This window comes from Boleophthalmus pectinirostris, unplaced genomic scaffold, assembly GCF_026225935.1.
Source record: "Boleophthalmus pectinirostris isolate CB_2022bp ecotype Guang Dong unplaced genomic scaffold, ASM2622593v1 HiC_scaffold_23, whole genome shotgun sequence".
Taxonomy (NCBI): domain Eukaryota; kingdom Metazoa; phylum Chordata; class Actinopteri; order Gobiiformes; family Gobiidae; genus Boleophthalmus; species Boleophthalmus pectinirostris.
In genome coordinates, this window is record NW_026571207.1 from 18,899,077 (window position 1) to 18,925,039 (window position 25,963).

Here is a 25,963-nt window from a genome sequence, read left to right on the forward strand (position 1 = left end):
ATTAAGTATAAAATCAAGGTTACACGTCACCTTGACCTTACATTGGTAAATATTTTCAAACTATTAAATTAATCATTTCATATTAATAATCTAAAATAGCTCAGACAGCACCTGGGGTTTAATGAATTTCTAAACCCGGAGCGCAAAGTGGGCCCTTAGGCTGCGCAGAGTAAATGAGTGGATAACCTTGCTCTTGGTGTGAGATAGAGGGCAAAGAATCACACTGTAGGCCTAGGCACTTTGGTTTTCTATATAGTGAGCAGTGTTCACATCACACTGCAAAGGGAGTATTTGGAGGTGAACTTCTGCTGTAGAATGGGGAGATAGGGTGAAAACATTGATCTCTCATAAGCTCAAGGGAAGCTCAAAGCTCCTAAGCCTGGAGGCAGTGTCGTGCCTGCTCATTCAGTCAATGCTGGTACAGTAAATCCATTACACCAGCAGCTTGCAGCATGCTAGGCCACCAGTGCCACAGTGATACCACGCGTTACCATGGAGACTGCACATACGTAAGCGAGTGTGTGTGAGGGAGATAGAGACCAAGGGAGAGGGAGAGGGGGGTGGTCATATGAGTGTGGAGAATGGGGGTTGGGTAATACAGAAGAAGAAATCATCAGTCAGTTATGGTTCCAGCAGAGGAGGAGACAGGCACAGGCCAATGGCAGTGATAGTGTGATGTCCCACCCCTCACAGGCTTTGCCATGAGAACACAGAGGCAATGGGATGCTCAGTCTGTGGCATGCCAGTAACTAGTCATCAGCAAATGTGTGAGGAATGCAGAAAATGGTTTATGCATCTCAATATTTGTGTTAAAAATCGCGTTTATGTTTTAGGTACAACATTAGTAAGATGAGGACCCCAAAGCAGGACATTTATTTGTTCATAAATAATAAATAATAAATAATAATGAAATAATAAATGTAAATTAAAAGAAATAAAGTTACCTACATCATCACAAACCACCAGAAGCTGAAATATGAAACAGTTATGATAACAATGGACAGTTATTTAAATGTTGGAAGTAAAATTGGCAAAATGTGGCTGTCAGAAGAGCACAAGCGTACAAGTGGTAAATCAAAACATTGCTAGGCTATTCAGTTACACAGGGCCATTAAAGTTATACCTCCAACCAGTGTTTACTCAGTTCAGATTGCATCCAGGGTAAGAGACTTCCTGGTAATAGCTTGTGACTGGAAGGGCATCCAGTATAAAAAATCTGCCAATTCACCACAAAACTTGTTTACTGAGGAAAACTCAAAGCAGTCAGAGCAGAATCAGTATATCAATGCATAAACCACTGTATATTCAAGAGGCTATTTTCTCTACAGCTATTTTTAATACCTTACAGAAAACATGTTGTTATCAGGTTTCTGTTTGTTTTGCATTTTTATAATTATTTTAACACCTTCAAAGTTTTGGGAATCTTGGCAGTAAACATGCAAAAACAAATGTTGGGAATATCACAGAGGCGTTTTAGCTGCCAGATACCTTTTTTGATCTAAAAAATTTCCAGTTTTACCCAGAGCAACATAAAAAGGATAACATCATATTAAAAACACTCAATTTCTAAGGGAAGAAGCATGATAATGTCACTTAATGGATGTGGAAAGTGCATTGTAAGTTTGTATGTGTTTAGTATAACATGAAAATCATTTTATTTGTAGCAGAAAGGTTTATCTACTGCTTGCCACTTATACTTAAATACTGAATTTTTTTTTTTTTCTTTTTTTACAGAAGTACACCATGCGTCTCTGTGGTTGGTTAGCAGTAAGTGTGGTTTTGGGGGCCTAAATAATAACAATATAAAACAGACTTTATCTCACTTTGTCTCTTTGAAGATATTTCTGCTCCATTAAGTAGAACATAGTCTGGAAATGGACGTGCATTACACTGTAAAGGGACATCTGCTGTTAAAGTCCTCCAGTTCTCTGCTTCCAAAATAGACTCAAAGTTTCTTTTAATACCTCTGTGCTAATTTTAGCTTTTCTCAAAGTCCAGAAACACTGAGCTTTGGTGAAGATGTCCTAGATTACACTCCCAGAATGACACATCAAGTATGGATTTGGACGGACTGAGATTTAACAGCAGGCAGCAGCCATATTTACTGTCAACCTAATGTTGTCACAGTGAGACTATGAGACAGGATCTATTCTTTTAAATCTGGATAAAAGCTCTAATCTATTTGATTAACTGTGTCCTGAAAATAGTAGTCAATAAATTTTAATCATTGCATGCACTGATAAAGATTGTGGTCTGGACTGAAAAGATCAAATGAGATTCAATACGAATGAAAGATTATGGCAATTTTACAATTAGTAAAAGGGAACACCATAGATAGACTGTAGCTTATTGAACAATTCCATGACCCCTGGGGAATTTCAATTTATCAGTTCTTCCAACACATCCTTCACCAGAGGATAAAGTTGTGGAAAATGCACTACATCAGAAACATCATCCTGCAGTACCAATAACTTATATTGCCTTTACTAACTAAATCTGGTTAATGAAAATCCTGGTTGAATATATATGCAGGAAGCACAATAAACTGTTTTCCAAATGCGATTAAGCGTTTGTATATTGTGCTGCCTTCTATACTGTGGTTGCTATGAATTGGATGAATTCATGGGTTATGGGAAAGGCTTCATGTTTCCTGCCAAAGACAGGAGAAATAATGGAAACATAACAACAATGGATGGGAAAGCACAGTTGGGACAGGTGGGAGGAGCTCTGATAGAGAACAGTGTAGTAAAGAATGTAGGCCAACTCACAGCAGCAACAGCACACATTAAAACTTCACTGGGCACAATACATCAACAGCAATACAAAATGAATTTACAATACATATTATTTATACATCCAAATATATGTGGACCAAATAGATTGAATGGAGATGTATTACTTTCTTTGCCTGTATTCATAGTCCTTGTTAACAACATTGAAAGACAGACCTTTGTTCCTGCAGCTTCAGCTGTGCTTTGCACAGTTGCAGTTGTCAGCTGGTAATCCTGGACTATCATGATTCCAGTGTGTCGCCCAAAGGCCTTGACCTCTGAAGCGTGCAGTAATTGAACATTACAGTGTTTCAATGACAGCACTAACTCCACTGGAACTCACAGCTAAGGTAATGCCAGCAAAGATAAACAACAAAATGTACATTTAATTACACACAGCTACAAAAAATACTGATGTATAATAATAATAATAATAATAATAATAATAATAATAATAGTAATGCCTTACACTTGTAATGCACTTTAAAAGCTTGTCGAAGCCTCTCAAAGCACTACACAGTAGTCATTATTCATTCACTCTATACTCAGTGGTGGTAAGCTACTCTAGTAGTCACACCTGCCCTTGGGCAACCTGACAGAAACAAGGCTGTCAATCTGCGCCATCGGCCGCTCCAACCACCACCAATCATTTATTCACCACTTTCCTACTAGGCAATGCGGGTGAAGTGTCTTGCCTTCTTGACACAAAAACAAAACTTGGTCAGATTTGGTCACAACTTACTGAAGAATTTACCAGCTCCTACACCACTTAAAGGTTTACAAAGGTTGAAAATGCTTTCTAAAGAGATGCAGACAGTACACAGCAGTTTGAATTTGTCTCTGTATCATGTGGTACAGTGCCTTTAAGAGAGGATTTCATGTGCTTAGGCTGTAATAAATGTTCCGTGGGAACCGCAGATTAGAAATAGACTGACGGCTGTTGTGGACATGCTTTATGGTACATCTGAAGGACTGCTAGCCTCTCACTATCCATTCTATCACTCTGAGGCCATTGCTAAATGTTCAGCACATGTAAACACCATGTTAACCTTACACCCGAACTGATTTATTATTCCATTGCTGGGTTTTTGATGACATTATAATATTCTGTAGACCCGTAATATTTAATACAGATGGAGGACAGATAAAATTAATATTGTTAAAATGTTTGTTGAAATATAGTGAGTTCTTGGGTCTAGTCACTAACAGATAAAGTTCAATATTGCATTCATCTTTTAGATATTTCATTGCCATTGCAGTGTGATATAGTCCCATCTGAAACCCACCAATACATCCAGTTTAAATGAAGTTGTTACTTAATGGACCCTGAGAGAGCTGTCAGCACATATGCAGCATTGCCCTGATGAGATGTGTGAATCTAATTGTCTCTGCAGTGACTGGATTAGCAGGAAAGACTACTTTAAGGAACATGCAGTTCTGACCATATGTTCGATGTACATTCACTGCAGTAAGGCTCAGAGAGTGTAGGGTTTGTACAACTTAGTCTTTATTATTATCATTATTTGTTCATTTGGTGCATGTTAATGAACATACCTGATATATTTGCTGTAAAAAACTATTGGCCTATATCTATTTGTTGTCCCACATTAGCTCACAAACATCAGTCATTCACTCATTCATAAACCAGTGTACATAGACATGGGTCCATTTTGCAGTATTTAATAAACTCTCATTTGTGCTGGTGTATAACATAAAATAAAACATATATAGTATATTGTTTGGTGCTTCAGTGTGAGGCAAATGGAGAATAGTAGAGTGCAGTACATCAAACCCAGTGTGATGGAGCTTGCGGGGGTGTAGGCCACATCACATAGCGCTGCCATGACTGTGCAGAGGGTAATGAGGCTGGACCACTGACTTTAGTGCACAATCACCATGACAGGGCCAGGGGTTAAGGAAACATCAAGTACTAATAGATGTTGAAGTATTGTTGTTTTATGAACAACAGCATCAGAGGACATCCATTGTCTTGACACATACATTACACCGTCCTTCACATCTGACCCTGGTAACTGCTGATGAGGACAATGATGTACCATCTACCCACCTCCACACATACAGTAGCCATACTGCATGAGAAATCCTACAATGCATAAGTTTTCCATTTTCAGATCTATAGGTTTTAAAAAATACAGTGTTATCATGATTCATAACCTCAATTGAATTCTTTTCTCCCCATATGTTTATAGGTTTCACTTTTATGAACACTCCAAGAATCCACTGACACGCACACAAAAACACACATACAAAAATGACCCTGGATAGTGGATGTATTTGGTATGAACTATTTTTGTGATTATAATGTGTTGATACATTGATACAAAAATAACCAACATCAAAAACTTAAAGCTTGCAACATACATTTAGTTTTAACAAATTATCCATGGCTGTCTATATTTGCCCACTAAACTGTTCTGAAAATTCTTCAAAAGCCAATGATAAAACGTGTTGTTCATTGTTCTGACTCTAAGGTGCTATAATTGTCACCCTGGAAATGTGAGATAGAAAAATAGCCTTATTATTATTTTCAGAAGAAAGCAGCACTAAAAGTAACCCTATTATGAATAATACTTGATCCACACTGTCAGATGAAAAGAACACTTCTGACTCACTCAAGCATTTGTGACAAGGCTCAGGTTCACAGAAATACACAGAAACTATACTTGAGGGGAACCAGTGTGAAATGTCTATATGTAGGCATAACATATTAAGGAAACAAGCTCAAACACACTGCAGGCATCTTTATTTACCTCGTATCACCCCCTTTTCTAGACAAAAAGGAATATGAAGGTGCACTATGTAAATTTATGGGTGGTGGGTGTGCCACCTGCTTGTCTAAAGGGAAATGTTATTGTTTTGACTGGAATATTTCACAGTAGGTCATTGATCTAATTAACCTCTCATTTGCCATGGAGAGAAGCAGGTGACTCTACCAGGCCAACAGTTTAGTAAGATCTGTGGAGAGTGAAGGCAGGACACAGTATAATGCATGTTTCAAGGGATTTTTATTACTATTCTGTAAGTAATTAAATGCAAGATAGACATGTTTAAGTGTATATGGACTACTGTATTGTTTTTATGTGTGTATTCATATCTCTGCTTTTACCTAAGTTTCTAGTGTCTAATGTTCAATTATGGTTACTAATACATGTAATTAAATTACATTTACAAACAAAATAGTTAGTTACCTAGTTACTCATTGGCATGATAACCACATCAGAGGCCGAGAGAAGCAGCTTGTAGCAGTGTCATAGAGATGCTAGCACATTTCGACAGTCGGTGTGAGATCATTTGAGACAGCTTAAACAACTCATTTGTTGTTTACCTCTATTTAAATGTCTTTAGCACATATTTGATTAATTTATACAATATATGTACAAATATGTGATCATAAAGTAAAGTAAATAATTTACTTTCTTGAAGCAGAAACTAAGTAGTGTAATACATTTTTAACAAGTAACTAATGGGGTAACTAGTTACTTTTTCAAAGTATCCCCAACACTGTTTTGTTTTTTGTTAATATTTAATGGTACTGTACCAGCGACTAAAAAAAAAAAAAAAAAAAACAATCAATTAAATTATTTCCTGCCAATATCAGTTGTGTTGACTTTACAATTTTTCCAGTTCTCCATAGTGACAAATGAAAAAGGAAGCTATGTTGGCATGATGGCAGCATCCTGTCTGTGTTGCTGAGTGAGCAGTTGGCCCCAGTATAGCGCATAATTAGATCATTCTTGTGAAAATTCACTCTTGTATGTTTTGCACTTTTCCCATTTAGCTCAGATTAAGCCCCAGCCCTCATTATGCTGTCATTAGTAAATAAAAGAATAACAGGGCCAGTCCATTAGCAACATTAGCCTGGAGTTATATATTGACAGGGGATTTTCCAGGCTATGTGAACTCGAGGTTAAATGCATAGGATGCATTTAGGTGAGCAAGGGGGTAATATGTTTTCTATGCAAGATACGCTACATTAGCTTTCATTTCAAGTCCATTTCAAGGTTGAGTGCTAACATGTGTCCCACATAAATTTTTACCTTTTACATTATAACTTGTAGGTTATGTCTTCCAACATAACTCAAATATCCCCGATAATTACACACCTCTGATTCAATATTGACACTTACGGCTGCCTCTCTCCCAGCGCCACATTACATTTCTACAGGCATTACTTATTCATGCAGTCTATTTCTGCATTCTATTGACAAACACAGAGGCTTGTTGAAGATGTAGATATAGAAAATACATGAATGAAACATGTTAATATTGTTTTAGCTGTAGTTAAATGGTGGTGCAGTGAATAAGTCAGGCTAATGTGTGAATGGTGTGTGGTCCATTCTTCTTGTGCTTCTGCCTACACAGCTATGAATGAGTGGGCAGCAGAGGATTTATCTTGTCAATAAAGCTGCAACACAAATGCAAAAGACCTTCATATTTGGTTATTAAGTCACATCAAAATAAGAGAACCTCATCACTTTATAATCTATTGACTTCTTACAGTGTTCAGTATAATCAGATCGTGGAGGCTATTTTATCCAACTTGAGCTTCAACACCCAAGTTCCCACACCCCAATTTTCTATAAATTTACAAAAGCAGCATATACAAAACAGTTCATAAACCTGATGAGATGCGCAGTGGTTTCATTAGCAGAATGCATAACAATTGTAATGTAATAGAGCTCTGAAGGGGGAATGACTTAGCACAGAGAGCAAAAGGAGGGGGAGTCAGAGTGTCAAAAACAAAAGTGAAACTTATAAAAGATGTTAATACTAAGCAATGTAATATATTACATTACATTAACAAATAACTAAATAATTTCCCAGCAACAATAAAAAAGTAGAAGTTAATAGTGGTGCAGTGAGTAACCCAGGCTAATGTGTGAATGGTGTGTGGTCCATTCTTCTCTTGCTTCTGCCTACACAGCTATGAATGAGTGGGCAGCAGAGGATTTATCTTGTCAATAAAGCTGCAACACAAATGCAAAAAGGCCTTAATGTTTGGTCACTGAGGTGCATCAAAATAAGAGACACTCATCACTTTACTGAAACATGTTGACACGTTTTTTTTCAGTGAATATAGCATTTTCAAAACAATAAAACGTATGATGGTGATCTAAATATGTTTTGTGTTAACAATCAATACCCTATGTAAAATACCCCCACTTTAAACATTTTACCCCAACATTCCAATGCCATCATTAGATAAAAGTCTGGATGAGCTTTTCTACAACTAGGGGTGGTGAGGGGCATTATGTGGTTTGCCCAAAGACACAACAACAGCATTCATTAATCAAACCCCCAACTTTGTGAAGAGTGCATGAACACTCAAACTAACATTCAACTGAGCTACTGTCGCCCTTTTTCTCTCATTAGTGACATTATGTATGTCTGGGGGTGTTTCGCAGTCTGGCATTAAACTTATCTCTCTTCAACAAGCAGGTAACACCAACAGGTCACGTTACTAAGAGGTGACCCCACTGTGTGTTTATCAAGGTACTTCTGAGCAATAAAATGTAAATTGTAAATTAATAAATATAAGTTTAATGAAATACTGTGGAACTTCCTAGACAATGCAATAACATCATAAACACAAGCAGACAGCAGACCTTTAAGCTGTATTCATATATTTCATGTGCACTCCATACGTACATTAAGCTAAAAGGGCAAGTTCTACGCCTAAATTTACATGCTATGAAAATGTATACTGAATTTTAAATATGCAGCTGCCGGTGTTTTATCGAAATGAGCTGCCCCGTTCAAATGAGCTACCCGCTGCCTAAATCAACAGTGACATCTATCGATTCACGCCCTGTTGAAATAAGTTACTTTACGTTATTCTGCGTACAGTTATATAGATCCAATGAAGCGATCATCCCCAGTTTTACAACATATGTCTTTGGATTAGAGACAGTGGGTTTTATGTTGTTTGCACATGGTGATCAGACTTCATACCTTAGTTATGTCAAATTTAAACTCATTTATCGTTTATTTCAACAGTTGTATTATGCTCAAATAGGGCTCCAGCTAAAGGGAGCACATATCGACAGGGCAATTTAGCCATTGAATAAGGTCCCACTGTATAATCACAATTAATCACTGATTTATATGAATTTGGGTAGTGGTAGCTCATTTCCACAGGCCTATATCTTCTATCAAATAAGGCTCCCACTGGATAAGAGAAAGAAATGACTGGAAATACTGAAATCTTTTTAAATAAATATCATAGACTACAGTGTGAATTTCCTGTTATAATATAGTGATATTTTATTTATGCAGTGCCTTTCTAAACAGAGTTACAACATTTTCTACACATGGAAACAAAATAAAATACACAGGATGTAATGAAAATTACAATGATAAAATCAAATATTAAATCCAAACTATTCAGTCATCTAACGTAGGTATTCTGTCCCAAATCCAACGCACACATGTCTTTGCTTATGTGCTTAACTGGTCCAAACATACAATAAAACCAATACAATTTAATAAAGGCTACTTGTTACTCCACTTCTGCCTCGGGAGCTCAAATCGATGGGTAGCTCAGATCGATAGGACACCGGCCGTCCTTTGTTTATACAGACATGCAGGTATGACAGTGTCTGAGAATACGCACAGAGGTGTAGATACATGTGAATTATGGATGGAATATTTACACTTGGCTCTCTAAGACATACTGTACAGTCTTGTGAGCAGGGAGCAGAGTGCAGTAATGTAACAGGTGATTTCTGTGGAGGATACAAAAGCTGACTACTGGTGCAGAACAAGACACTGAGCTAAGGATAAGGGGCCGGACCAGGTCTGACTCATTCTATCATGGGATGTCACTCTGCTGGCTGAGGCATGCAAAGGAGGATCTGATTTCCCCCTCACCTCAGCTTTAGTATGTTGGATGATTTTATGTTTAAGATTAGATATGAAACTTAACTTTAAATCTTGATTTTTTAGAGAGTTCCATACCTGTGTTTGTGACAAGCTTGCTGAAAGTAAATGTTCAAAAAGCAACATATACATTTCTGGGGGTAATAGAATACATTTTTGTTTATAAACCTACTACCTTCTTTAGAAATACATACATTCTGTATATTGTAATGACTAAAATCCTGATTGCTGATTAATATATGAAAAATCTCTAGTGAGAATGTCATATTGAAATGTCTTTGGTGGTGATGGTGCATTGTTTAGCTTATTCCGAAGAAAAGAGGCTAGAACAATTACAAATTTATGTATGTGTATGTCAAGTTTTTAACATGTTCTATAATGTTCTATTGGCCTTCGTATGTCAGTAATATACAACACAGTACCTGATTAAACTGTAATCATAAACGAGCATTAGTCATTTAGCGATGCTGTTGCTATGGTAACAGCTCCTGACACTTCCTTTAACAGCCTGTTTATCTTCATGTGTTGGTCTGATCTTAACGACGTATAGCACAGTAGTTAGCATGCACTGGTAGGTGTATAGCTCAGACTGGAAGCAGGACTGATTCCTCTTACAGTTTATGTATTCAATGAGTGTCTGGGTGGGATGTTTAACAGTTTAACGCACCTAAAATGACGTCCTCCTGAACATCTTACGTAAGTGTTGTAGTCTCCTTCCTTTGTAAATTCAGTCACGTCCAAGTAAAGCTGCAGTCAAGCTGAATAATACATCTGTACTTCGCTATCCAGACCTCCAAAGGCAATGTTTTCTTTTTTTTCCCCCCCTTATTGCTATCTCACACTCTCCACCGAATCCCTGTGTTTATGCGGGTATGCAAACGGCAACATCCATCAACAGGTCAACTAATCTGAAGAACAACAGAAAAGGTTGAACTAGGAACGAGCGGTGTATCTGAAGAGAGCTTAGCAGACAAAAACGCAATTTCGACATTAATTCTCTATTGAGGACTGGGTGATGAATGTTGTGGGGACAGAGGGGCTAAGTGCTACTCACTGCTGCAGGGGCTTTGTCATTTCATCTTATCCTGACTGTACATAGATTGATAAACCTGCAGAGCGCATGTGGCTGCAAACTGTGCAATGAAAGAAAATAGAACTGGGGGAGAGGAATTGGAGCAAAGAAGAAATAAGTATAGAAGCATTGAAGGGGACAGTTGGAGCAAAGGTGACTTATGTTCTGGTGGTTAACAGCTGTCAAATCAAAGTGCAACTAATTTGTTAAAAAAACAACAAGAGAGGAGTCAGATATAATAAAATGCAGGCAAAATGGGTGAGAGACATTTGAGTGAGTTGTCAGGGAATGAATCAGGGGGGCTTTGACAAGAGCCCAAAGAAATTGTAGATGTTTTGAAGATGCTCACCCATTTTCCTTTTATACCACATGCACATTGAGGGCAGAATATATAACAAATATCTATACAAGGGTCAAGGAGGAGTGCTGAATTTCTTTGCAACAAAAGGGTACAACATGCCAGAATAAATTAAAGAGTTAGTTAAGGTTTTACAATAGGGGTGGGGGAGTACCGTGCAGCTAGGGTGACCACCTCTAGTAGTAAAAATGGGACAAGTTGGGCAATGTGGTGGGACATGCTAAGCTGACATGATACATTTCAGGTTATAGATAGAGGCTATGTAATTGTGATTTCCAATGTTTATCCTTTAAAACACAGTTAGAGAGTTTAAAAAGTAAAAGAAAAATAATTGTAGTAGGTTAAGTAATAGATCACATCATATTACAACCTAGAAAGACAGCATACCCAAAAAGTGATCTTTATGTTGTACTTTTACCTATGTAAATTACATTGTTTTATACCATTCACATGGCACCAGTGAAAAGGTTCTCTAAGTGGGACAAAGGGCCTAAATGACAAAGGAGAACCAAAAGAGGGACAGGTGGTCAGCCTAAGTGCGAGTATGGGGCTAGCAGGGAGCACAGAAAAGAAGGAGGGGTAAGAGACAAACCTTCTGGCGCTGCGCTCTCTTTGAGGACGACTTGCTTCAGTGGACAGCAGAAGATTTCATGACACTTTGCACGAAACGGGGAACCTTTACTCCTTATATCCGCTGAGTGGATGGAGTCCTGCCGTAACATAATGTACTCCTGGGTACCTGGTGCAGCGTCATCCTGGACTGCAGCGTTGCCACAACAGAATGAACGTGGGGTTAGAAAGCTCACCACAAAAACAAATGAAAGAAAACAACAACAACCACAAGAATGCACAGCGCAAAGCAAATAAAAGAACACTTTACAGTTACTACTATAGCTGCAGGCTTCAGCATATGGAGGAGAGAAACAGAACAACAGAAGCACACTATAAACATCAGTTGCTGTCACCACTGCAAAGGAAAAGTTAGCACACCAAGGGGAAAGAAGCTTCAAGTATTATGTAGCAAAAGCAGCAGGTCTTTGGGTGACTATGAAATGACTGCAGAGGTTCAGACTGTGAGAGGAAGCAGGCAGGCAGTTATGTGTAAGCGAAAGGTGCATTGTCTTAATACATTCATATCATTTTTAAAACCTTGTAGCTCATAAGGCAAGCAATGTAAAAACATGCACATGCCTCTTCTCAGAATCAGTTTGATTCCTGTTATCGATGAGTGTACACTATTCTGAGAGTTGGGCCTATATCTGTCCTCTGCCCGAGGCACAGGACTCATTTGGCTGCCATAATAAAGCTATTTTTTCCACATGATGGATTAGCTGTCAATCAGCTCCAAATGTGTCATAATGCCCTTATAATTAAAGTGTGCAGTGCCTCTCAATGAGCTAAGATGTTTGTGTACTGAACAGAAACATTATTTTGTGCTAGTAATCAAACAATAAATACAATGTTTAGTTACATACTAACCCTTTAGGATGTGTAAAAAAAAAGGTATAATGAATGACTGTATTTAATAATATACAGTACATGGCCAGATGACAAAATATCCTGTGTACAAATAGTAAACTTTCTGGTTATCAGGCCTGTCGCTATAACAAATTCTGAAGTAAAATATCTTGCTGAAGTAAATACAGACAATTAATGAGAATATTGAGACTAATTTAGGCCACTGACACAATAATCCAAAACCAGATTTAAATCACAAAAAAATCTAGAAAATCTACATTATTGTTAAAAATCATGAGCTGCAATAAATAAACATCAGAATGAAACATTTTAGTTTTTAGTTGTGTTTCATGTGTGTCATAAAAGTGATTAATTCAACCTTTTATGGCTTAAATCTGATTAGATATCAAAAAAATAACCACAAACTTCCAAGTAGTGCAAAGAAAAACTACACATGATGAATCCTGACCTCAAAAATATTGTTCCAGCTTTCATATACTGAATGATAAGTCCTACCACAGTCCGACTGGTTATGTGACTAAGTAAGAAAGCTGCCAAAGCTGTCATTGCTGTCAGTTTTCCAGCATCTTCTTGTCTGAATGTCCTTCCGAACCTGGGCCCTCATATTCAGTAATAACTGGCCTCTATCCATTGTGTGGTGGCATTTAGCTGACAGTAGCCTCCCCAGCGCCTTTGGCCCATAAAACACAGCAACAGCCCGGTGAGCAGCAGAAGATAATCAGGGCTCCACACACGGTGCAATTAATCACTACATGCCTGCGCTCCTGTGGGACTTATCAGTATCTGCGCCCCTGTGTGTCTATGTATTTGGATGGGTTTGTATTGCACTGTGGGGACCAAAAACTGTAAACACACTCATAGCTCTAACTAACTCATGGCTCTCTTATGGGGACAAAAATCAGGTCCCCATGATGTAAACCCTCTATTATTACATCAACAACATGATTCAAAGTTTAAAAATGGGTTGAGTAAGTAGTGAGTATAGCTAACTTTTTTAAAAACCTTTACCTGAGTTACATTAAAGATAGGAAATAGTCTCAAGGAAATAGTCTCCACAAAGTATGAAAATATGACATGTGTGTGATGTGGACGTGCTCCTTTCTCCTCTCCCCGAAGCCCTGTCCATGTTGACCCAGCCCTGCTCAAAGTTTAATGCTCCACTGAAACGACACAGAGAATCCAACTTTCCTCTCCACAACACGACCTCATTCTGAGCTCACAGGCACAGAGGTGGTCACTGGATCCAGCACTAGACAATTACAGCACAGATAAGCTCCACTGGTGTAATGTGTTCAGTCAGTGATATCATATCTAGTCTATAATGAAGAATTAGCTGCTCCTTCACAGTATTACTCTAATTAAGAAAACATGGACCCAAAAGTGCATACAGGTATCACAGTCAATCAACAATCAATTCATAATAAATTTAGCAGAGCTTGGCCATTCAAGCGTTTCATAATAAACACAGTGTAATACAATATTTTTATCTTTTGCAGTACCAGTAGCCCAGCATTTCATTACTGCCCTATAGTTACATTTACAGCAAATGAAAATCTAAAAACCAAAAACCAGAAAACAAGATGACTGCTTGTAGGGCTGCAACATCTTAATCAACTGATCACAACTAATTGATTATTGAAATTGTTGTCAACTATTTCAGTACATATAGCCTTCAAAACATGTCATGCATGAGAGAAGTCATATGACAAACCAGGAATTATGTAAGATAAGGATGTCCTCAAGAGGCTTCACTTCAGCTTTGTCTGAGTACAATTTATGAAAAATCTCATATTCACTGCCTTTTGCGATCTAAACAACTAATTGATTAATCAAAAGAATAATCGCTAGATTAGATTATTAGAAAATGAGAATGACCCACTACAATTTAAAAGGACCCTACATGTTCAAAAAACTCAAATTCAGAACCAAGGTTATGGAGCATTGCATCACTGTGAAAGGAGTTAACTTATGGAATAGTCTTGAAAAAGATATAAAAGAATCAAGTAAATGGGATTTTAAACATACATAAAATCAAATGCAATGTATATGTATGAAAAAGGAAACTAAATTGTTATGCATAATTGTGAAGATTTCTGTTTGCAATTGATTAATAATTGTGCCTGAAGTGAAATGTACTGTTTTGAAATGTTTAGCAGCCATCGCTGTCTGGAAAAGGGAAAAGGGGGCAGATAACATGAGATGACTCTTCTTTCTGCTCCTTTTCATTCATTTCTTATATGTTTGATGATGTGACACTGTTGATGTCTTTTTATACTATATGAATGAAATAAACAAATAAAACAAAATACATTGATGTGCAAAAGAATTATTAGTTGTAGCCCTAACTATTATCTGTTCAAGAAAATATATTAACTAAAAATATAACACTAAGAATTCAAATCCACACAATCAATTTATTTTATAACAAAATGCATTTGCCTATAGAAAGACATAGCATTTTGCTAATTTTGTTCACTAAGAAATCCACCGAGTCAGTGTAATGGAGCTTGATAAAAGGCCTGTGTGTCACCCAGTGAGACTAAGCACCCTCTGGAGAACTTCCACAAACGTCCAATTCAGGCCCTGGCTTTATTAATGCTCCCGCTAACTGCCGCCTCATCAGGAGCTATAAAAGTGAGTGACGGCTCGGGGAGAATCGCTAGAGGAAGAGGAGGAGGAAGAGGACGAGGCATCGGCAGCCATCTTTTACTGCCTGTCTCCTTGATTCTTGCAGCGGCCCTGATGAAGAGCAGAGAAGTTGAGTGACGGATGCACGGCGGATGACACAGCACTGGTGGGGTCTTAGTGCTCACTCCACATCAGAGTGAGCTGTCATTGGGGTTCATAATAGCCTGTGATCTACACTTCTCACACTGGACCTTCAGTGCACTGCAATGGATGTCCTTGCCCCTCTGCCTGCCATAAATCTCACCACTAAGGAGGCAAAGAGGCTGGAGGAGTGTGGTGGGAGGGGGTCTTGTTTTGTGTCTTCTATTTAAGGTGCCATGCCTGCTCTGGTTTTACAGTAACAACATGACCTTTACGTGTAAAATTTACAGCTACTTTTTCAAAACATCCAATTAACCGGCATGGTATCCTTCAAACCAAGGCCAAGAATATGTATGTGATGTAACAGAAAGCTTTTATGTGACAAAGCATCTTCGCTCTCTTAAACGGCATGTTGGAATAAGGTTCAAGGACGTGAGTAATCAACTGAAACACTGTCATGGCCTCCCCAAGATTAACGGCATCCGCAAAGTACGGAGATACGATCGGCACAAATTATATAGGCTAAGGGCTCTGATCCATCAGGAAGGTGGGCCGCATTCATCATGGAGGGACAAAGAGTGTACTCACAGAATTAGGCTCAGAATTAGGCACATAGTGGAATGGGCTGGGAGTCCAAAATAGCATGGCCTCGATGTAGTTTTTACCACAAGCAGAAACTAGCACATAGTCTTCTAAGGATGTCTTTGGAGCAGTGTGCAGGGGCTAAGTCATTCTGTGGAGCTATAGAAAGATATCTGTTTGCTTAATAACAAAACAAAACATCTCTATATATTCATACTTTACATCAACATTCTCTGGGGGTGTGACACTAACTGAAAGCACTACTCTGTTACAAGCTATGTTACTCAGAGCTGACTTAGTTGGAACTACAACAGGTGAGATGATTTGTCCTGTTAAACAAGTCCCTCGCACATACAATTACAGTCACAAGCTAGCTAGCAATAATTTAGTCAGTCTCACTTTTCTGTTGAATATCAAACTCTTAAACAGAACCACAATTGCTTGTATTGATCACATGCCCCTGAAAATATGTTGTTTGAATTCACTGAATCTTACTCATCCCCATGGCACAATTACAGCACAACTCACAGTATTTTTCCTGGTTTTAATCGATAAAATACTTGATTATTAGAAGTAGTCAGTCATTATCCTATCACTATCTTTGTCAACAGTGAGACTGCTTTTGATTATTGCTCAGAAGCCCTTTCATAAAGTCATCACAAGCTGACAGGAGTAAATAGGATTGTATGTCGTTGGCAGTAGTTCATGTGTAACAGGATCAGCGGTCTTTAGGGATACAGAGGATCTTTACAGGGTCATACGTCAAGTCTTGTACAAGCAACTGATTGGTACATCAATAAATACAGTATACAATATGTGTACATGTGTTTGTCCTATACAAATCACAGCAACATTAGGGATAAAAAAAAAATAAAAAATCCTTATTGATATCAGAATACCCTTTTCTGTGCCAAGCCACTAATGCACCACTGAAGGACAAACCATATCAAACTTCAAAGTGAATTATGTAACACTGCCATTTTAAAGGAAAATTTGGTAAATATTTTCCTTACTTGGCTCACAGTAATCACAAAAGTTCTGTATCATTAGTCAATGTATGCAGGAAAATACAATCAGTTTGAGCAAAACAGTGTCAAGTTCATGTGCCTGGCTGAAAATCTAAAGGTCCTACATTATGCAGAACTGAATTCTGTGAGCTTTAACCCATGTTAGAATGTTATTACCTCATGAAAAACATACCTGTTGCATGCACACATGTTTGAATAATCCTTTATTCTAGCTCCAAAGCTCAAAATGTTCTGTTCCACTTTGTGATGTTATGTAGTGGTAGTTTGAGTTAATGGCTACACTTTACACTTTATTTAGTAGAGATTGAAAAATCCAGGTTGAAATTATCCATGATTCTAGTTTAAAAACAGAATGAAGCACTAGTAAGTGACATGCAATATTGATTTTTTTTTTTTTTTCAAAGTTAGGTGAAGGAGGCAGTCTCGACCCACGGTCAATAGTTACTTACTGGGATGCTGCAGTATGTAAAAACCCTAACAGGAATCACCTAGAATGAATAATAGAAGCTCACAAAACACATTCATCCAACTACGATCCCTCCACTTGCTCTAAACCAATAATAGTAAAAGGCTGCTTTGCACTTCAGTCCATCATGTCATCATCTTATTTCTGCCATTTAAGCAATGTTTGGAGTGAAGCGAGGAAAATGTGTACCTTATTTTCCTTTAAAAGCCTCAATTGCAGCGTTATATAAGTCACTTTGAAGTTTGCTGTAGTTTGTCCTTCGGTGGCGCAGTAGTGGCTTAAAGCGCTTGGCACTCACAGAAAAGGCTATGTGCAGCAGAACAGTTGTCTGGTGCTTGCATAACAGCAGGTAATCTCCCAGTATACGGCTCTGTACTGAGACCTGGAGACTGCACCATCATTAACCTATCACAGAGCTATCATTCAAGTCTGCAGAGGGAGAGGGGAGACTTTTGCTGAAAATTTGATAGCATGGTAGTAGGTTGTACAACATTCCTGTAAAGGCTAATCCCCTTTGTTACTTTTCCTTGTGAAAGAGGGACTCATATATATATGTGTATATATATATATATATATATATATATATATATATATATATATATATATATATATATATATATATATATACACATACAGATAGATAGATATAGATATAGACATAGATATACATATACAGTCCCTGACAAAAGTCTTGTCGCTTATCCATTTTGTAGAAACAAAAGCTTATAACTTGACTTTAAATGAATCGATTGGTTTTAGAAATGTCTCATATGAAAGCTAAAACCCTCCCAAATTATGCTCAATAAACTAAAATAAATTTGCTTCACTGAAAAAAGATTGATCATTTAATGAACACAGAAAGGTCAGATTTTGGCAAGACAAAAGTTTTGTCGCCTACAGAAAATTGAACAAATAATTTACTTCAAATACAAAAATATGTTGCATAACGTCAGTGAATTAAGTAGTGGTGCTGTGAGATCCAGATTTAATATCTTGTCTGACTTCCATGAGCTTGAAGGACTGCATCCATATGGTTCAACAATGATTCATACAATTTGTTGATGAAGTCATCAGGAATAGCAAAGAAAGCGTCTTACATGCCTCCCAGAGTTCATCAAGATTCTTTGGTTTTGCCTTCCATGCTTCCTCTTTCATTCTACCCCAGACATGCTCAATGGTGTTCATGTCTGGTGACTGGGCTGGCCAGTCCTGGAGCACCTTGATCTCCTTCGCCTTGAGAAACTTTGATGTAGAGATAGAAGTATGCGATGGAGCACCATCCTGCTGCAAAATTTGACCCCTTTTATGGTTGGGAATGTAAGAGGTAGCTAATATGTCTTAATATTTTAGGTTATTGATATTGCCTTCCACCCTGCAAATGTCTCGCACACTCCCATACTGGATGTAACCCCAGACCATGATTTTTCCGCCACCAAACTTAACTGTTTTCTGGGTGAATCTTGGATCCATGCGGGCTCCAGTAGGTCTCCTGCAATATTTGTGGCAGCTGTGATGTAATTCAACCGAGGATTCATCTGAGAAATCCACCTTCTGCCACTTTTCCAGTGTCCATCCTTTTAGCAGGCTGTGGGCCTTGGCAAATGCCACACGGTTTTTTAATTGCCTTTTGTTTAGTGCTGGTTTCTGTGCACTGATTCGACCATGGAGGCCATTTCGAGACAGAATTCTACAAACTGTTCTGGTTGACACAGGGACTTGAGGTGACCAGGCCTGGTGGAGCTCTGCTGCAGTGGAAAAGGGGCTGGCCTTGGATTTTCGAATCAACAAACGGTCCTCCTGAGCAGTTGTCTTGCGGGGTCTGCCGGACCTGGGCTTGTCAAAAACATCTCCAGTCATTTCAGATCTTTTTCTTATTCTTTGTACTTGACGCTGAGACACATTGAAGGTGTCAGCCACCTCAGCAGTGGATCTGGTCTTCAGCCTCTTGATAATTAACGCTTTGGTCTCAGGGTGGATCTTAGGCATGTTGTCAGAGGTCAAGTTGCACTTGATGTGAAGGTCTGGTGTGCTGGGGTTCTTTTTATACACACCCACTAACTGATTGATCAGTAACTGACCACAGGTGAGGCTGTAATCTAGGATTGGGTGCATCATATGACAAGGCGACAAGACTTTTGTCTTGCCAAAATCTGACCTTTCTGTGTTCATTAAATGATCAATCTTTTTTCAGTGAAGCAATTTTTTTTTTTAGTATATAGAGCATAATTTGGGAGGGTTTTAGCTTTCATATGAGACATTTCTAAAACCAATCGATTAATTTAAAGTCAAGTTATAAGCTTTTGTTTCTACAAAATGGATAAGCGACAAGACTTTTGTCAGGGACTGTAGATATAGATATAGATATAGATATAGATATCTATTCCCTTAATGTAGAGACTAAAGAGACCACACTAGAGCAAATAATAGATGTGTCAGATTCAGAAGATTGTTTAGTACTCAAAGAGAGTACATACACTCCCGGCCAAAAGTTTTAGAACATCACTTTTTCCAGTTTTTTACTGTTTACTGTTTACTGTTGAGCAAAACGTATTCTAAATTTTTGATTCATGAAAGTAACCACCTTTGGCAGCTGATCACACTCTTGGCATTCTTTTTACAATAGGAATCAAATATTCTTCAGAAAGTTCTTCCCAATTCTGTTGCAGAAGTTCCCACAAATGTGTAGCACTTGTACGTTGCTTGGCTTTCACTTTTCTGCCCAGTTCATCCCAAACCAGCTCGAAGGGGTTTAAGTCTGGAGACTGTGCTGGATACTTTGTGTTTTCAAGATTGCCATCTTGTTCTTTTTTCCTGAGGTAGTTTTGGTAGAGCTTGGACTTGCGTTTTGTATTTTTTTATCTTTTTTTTTAACCTCTGGCTGTTCAGTACTTTTCTTTGTATCATTTCAAGTTCTTCATTGGACTTGCACGACTTTAACTGCAATAAATAACTGGAAAATGTGAGTGTTTTAAAACTTTTGACCAGTAGTGTACATACACATTGTAGGCCTGTAGTTGACTAATGAAAATCTTGGTCCACTAAAGACATGTCCTTCTGATCAATTAGGTGACTAAAACGGGGGCGTGGCAAAAACTCTCAAAACTGTATCTGACACAAACTGCACTCACAGGACTAGAGCTGTATAGGCAATTATGCAAAAAGTATGTTTTGTATATTTATAAATTTGTAAATCATGAGCTTATTCTGCCTTTTTATAAAAAACAATCCTCTAGTTTCTCCTTTCAGATGTTGTCATGTATCCTTATAATATAAATATAATGATTAGTCTAGTATTCAAATTTTTGGTTGTAAATTACAGTATTTTAAACACTGTGACATAGTTTTTCTTTGAGCTGTGCAGTGACTGTCCAGTTCATTGTGCTTGGCTGCGTGTGGAGGTCTGTAGTGAATATGGGGTCAGACGCTGGGAGCACAGCCCTCAACACCTCAGCTGGCTCACAATGAACACCTGATTCATGCGTCTGCACTAGTCTATTCACGCTGTGGTGCCCATGGAACACATTTAACACTTGAATGAGTCATGAGACCTCAGCAAGCATCAGATCTACACAAAATACATATAATCACTTATAATCCAACTAATTCTGCTACTTTAGACCAAAAAGTGAAGTCAGATATTAGGTTCTGTACTGTAGGGGTGTTCTAAAAGACAAAAAATATGCAATATTTCTGAAAAAGAAAATTTGTTTTGATTTTACTCAGATATTTTGGACAATACCTTGAATAAATGCAATAGTTGTTTTTTTTTGTTTGGTTGGTTTTTTTACACACCAAATGCCCTTTCTAAAAAAGAAACAAATATTATGCTCATTGATAATGATACATATGCTATTGTCTATCTGTTCATCTGAATATACTGGAACTGAGGTAACAGGACAGCTACCAAAATATGAAGTTATGTTTATGTATCTGTCTTTAATAGGAACAAATTAGGTATTTAACTAGAAATACAATCATCCTAAACATGCACCAACACTTTCATATTTTATTCAGAAGTTCACAGCACTGGAATTATATAATAGCGTTGTTGTTGTTTTTTAAACAGAAAAAGTGAAGAACCACGGGTAGGTTTTTCTCTTTCCGCATAAAAGGTGTGCTGACAGGAATATGCCAATATGCATCAAAACACAACACTTCAAGCTAAATAATCTTTAAATGATACATCACAAGAAGGATTTGTTCAACAATGAGATTCCTGAAAATAGTATTAGGCATATGAAAGTTAAAGGGCCTGTATAACACTATATTCAGATCTATATTATAATTTTATAATGTCAAAAACACACCTGGAGTTGTGTTTTGTTTCATTCACACGTTTAACACACACACACCCTGCATGTTTAGTAGAGAGATCCTCTAAAATTAAAACACCTTCCATCTTGTGATGCCATATGGTAATACAAGAAGTGCTCCACTGTGTTTTTAAACTCCATACACCTTCATTAAAATCATTTGGCCACTACATGACATCACAAGGTGAAACGTTGCATTTTGAGCTTCGGAGCTCAACAAACTAATAATAAAGGATTAGTGAAACATGTGAGAATAAAACAAAACATAACTCCAGGTATATTTTTGATGAGATAGCAACAGTTTACCATGGCTTAAAGTTTTGTGCAATGTAGGACCATTAAAACTTTAAATAATTTAGATAATACATAGACTACATCCTTATCCACTTCATAAGTAAAATCATGAAGCGCTGCATCTGAGTTGGCTGCTCAGTCTTTTGGATCCATTTGACCTGCAGCTGTTCCTTGGTTAGAACATTTCCCAAACCAGACGCCAACTCCTCTCATGTGCTCATAGTGGACAATGATGGCACACACCACAGTAGACATAGTGCACAGAAGACATCATAGACTGTCTCTCTCCCAGAGGGTCACTGTGGAACATTTCAAACAGGTGATTGATTTTAAAACAACAAGGAAAACTGGCACTCACTTACAGTTGATACAGATATGTTACATTATTGAGTATTAAGGTCTACAAATAGTGACAAAAAATATGTTTTAGGAGTGCCCAGTCAATAAGAGATAGACTACTGTTCAAACAATGCACAACTTCACAGTACAAAATATTGTATTGTTCAGTATATGTCAGTTACATTGTAAGTTATATTGATATTGCTGCCCTGTGTAATACACCATCACTTATAAACCCATGTGACAGTCCATGTAATTATTAATTTAACAAATATGAAGAATGTATAAACAATAGAGTTTTCAAACATAAGAGAATCATTATGTCAGTCATTTGTGCAGATGCAGCAGTCCGCTCATTTGTGCGCTGACCCCTGCGTGACCTCAGCCCCCTGTAGTTGTGCAAACTTGAGTGGCCTTTATTCAGAGTGGCAGTGCTCCTGATGTGACACTCACTGACCACAGCAAACCCTGTCCAAACACAGCCCTTCCTGCAGGCACCAGGGGCAAGGACACGAGAGGCACGGAGAGGACTATTTTAGGCTTGGCTTCATAGATCTACATGGTAATTAATAGTATCTTGCATATATTGTATAAAAACATTAGTTAAACACAAAATACATATTCAAATGTGCTGTACTGATTTTGAATCTTTTTAATTACCCTACACAAACTATTCACACTTTCCTTTTGAGGGTCATGAGTCATAATTATTCTTACACACATAAAAAAAAAACATATCAAAAATAAATATCTTGTTCATAACTGGCAAAAAGACAGAGAGCCTTTTGAAGCAGCTAGTCTGATTCACATGATGCCTGCAGTGCTTTAGGACTAAACATGGGCACAGGACCGGTGTACAGCAGGGAGAGGATTTAGCTCAACACTGACACATCAATTATGCAGCCCGTTCAGGCCTGTGCTGAGTGCAAATGTCTTCTAGACCAAAAGCAACTTTAGATCACATGTTTTATACATTTTATGGGAAATTAAAGGTATAAAACATGTGATTATATATAAGCATTTGCAACTGCTAAAAACACTTTTTCCATTTTTCCATTTTTGTGCTGCTGTTCCTCTCATTTGTGCACCATCTGCAAATCAAGTCAAGTTTATTTATAAAGCACATTAAAAATGATTTGAATAGCCTACTCTTTTAATTTACTCATGATTCAGAACATTTAAAGATGAAATACTATATTTTGCTATAAAGTTATAATGTATGACACATGTGGATCATTGTTTTAAAATTCTGACATTTTGACAGTATTTATTTAATGTGAGTTGGCAAGAGCTGCTGACTTCTGGTTGAAAAATGCAGTGCTGATTTCCCTTCATTCCTTTACAGTACGTCACTGCAGACGTCATCACAACAAAGTGCCAATGCTGCTGGACAATTATTGCTCTGACAACAAAAGTGGCAACAAAAGAATAAAGTTTGACAAGTGTGCATGTGGAGGTTTTAGCCAGAACCTCACAAACTGGAGTTTCCTGATGTGGAGCTGTACTGACTGAAGCTTATGCTGAGTCTACATGAAGCACGGACATGTATGGTAGATGAGATCTTCATGTTATGGGAGCAGTGAATCAGAACAGAACATGTGTGAAGTGGGCTGTTACTCTGAAAATGTCGCAGTGGACAAATGGATTAAATGCACAAAAAGCATAAAAAGGATTGGATTCTACTCTCTCAGTGATATGTATATCGAGAATCTTTTAGATTCTGACAGCATTTAGTAAAGTAGGAATAACATCACTATGATGTATAACCCAGATATTGTCAATAGTTTTCTGTTAGAAGAACGGCATCAAATGTTGCAACTATTATTCTGCTATATCTTATCTTATCTATACAACTCCTACTCTGTTCCTAAGTAGCATGGCACATGTCTCACAACAAGAGCTTTATGTGTTGTATGTGAGTCTATGAGTGAGTATTCACTGTGGGTTCTCCCAACATATCCACCAACACCTGCGTACTCCTTAGTGGGATCATGGATCAGGAGATGGGTACCCGCCTGGGCAATTCACTGCATTGGTTAGTGTGGAATTTGCCAGCACTTCATGAGTTGCCTTTAAAATATATTTAAACTTCATAACAAAATCTATCTAGGCATAGACCCAAGAGTCTGGGAGTGAGTAGCTCACAGAGTGGGCCGGCATGTGAGAGCGTAGGCTTGGTTTACTATGAGCAGTTTACAGAGCGCCTGATCAGAGGGATCACAATTACACAGGGACTGCTTAAGACAGCTGTTTCTCCCAGTCTAATCAAACCGAGTCAGCCCGACTCACTCTGACATTAGACAACACGCAACAAGTGGCCACTGAAAAGATACACCAGCCCTCACACAGCAACAGGTGACAGGCTCTAACAGTAATAGAGTTCATTCCCCGCAGGCCCACTATTTAAACTGTTTCGTGGATGCGTGTTTGTGCATCAGACTCTGTTGTCATCACTCTGCCCACATGTATATGCAATCATAAGAACTTACTGACAGAGGCGGAGGAGGTACTTCTTGATAATTGCTTCATAAAAGTCCCGCTCATGACAATAGTACAGTAACTAGTACCACAGCTGCTAAGCTACTAATAACATGCCACAATTTAATAACATTAAAGGTCCTATCTTACACAAAATTGACCCTTATGAGCCCTAAGCCATGTGAGAATGCTGTCAAAACATACCTGGAGTAGTGTTTCATTTAAACAATGAGTAATCCTTTATTATTAGTCTGCTCTGTTCCACCTTGTGATGTCATGAACTTCAACGTTTTCAAGTTAACAGCTCCTTTTACCTTTTTTTCAGAGATGGACAAATCTAGGGTGAAATTATCCAAATGATTCTCATGAAGGTGAGTTTAAAAACACACTTCCTGTATTACCACAAGACATCACAAGGTGGAACAGAGTGTTTTCTGTTCTGAGAAAAGAACATCACCTAAATAAGCATGATTTGTAGGTTAATATGTTTGAATGAAACAAAACGCATCTCCTGCTAAGATTATAACATAGATCAGAAAAGAGCATCATATGGGCAAACTAGTTACATCAAAATCACGTGTTAGTTGATACACATACTAGAGTAAATGACTTGAGTATCTTGTTCCTTTTTAACACTATTTTTACTGCACTGGAGCCAATTCCCAAACACATTCTCAACATTTCACATACAGGAATGAGAGGCACAGGCAGACAGATGGACAACCTAAAAGCATGCTCATACCTCATTGCCACTATGTATGTTTGTGTAGGCTAATTAGACAACAGTATGACTATTTCTTACGTTTTTGGATTAGCACCCCCAGCACTTCATTTCTACCACTAGGGGGGCTCAAATGAAGAACTTTCAAACAAATATGCCATTGCATAATTTCCTAGCAACTGCCTCTTAACCTGATACAGACTTATTCACACATTGGCTGGCCAGAGCGCTAAGAGTATACAGTTGATATGATCGGAGAGCGCAATGTGCTGACAGAGGACAGGGAGACAGGGAGAGGGCCAGTTGCTGATGATCTGCGTGTAAAAGAACACGTAACTGAAAACCACTTGTTACAGTGTAGCCACACCATTTTAGAACAGTCTCCACCCAACC

The 25,963-nt window shown here is 38.0% G+C and overlaps 1 protein-coding gene across 1 annotated transcript in view; it reads right to left on the reverse strand.

The window, feature by feature from the left end:
• fgf13a (fibroblast growth factor 13a) overlaps positions 1 to 25,963 on the reverse strand; it is a 72,192-nt gene that overhangs the window by 22,552 nt on the left and 23,677 nt on the right. The window contains exon 2 of the mRNA XM_020923454.2: positions 11,694 to 11,861. Coding sequence (XP_020779113.2) covers positions 11,694 to 11,861 — 168 coding nt within the window. The remainder of the gene's footprint in view (positions 1 to 11,693; positions 11,862 to 25,963) is intronic.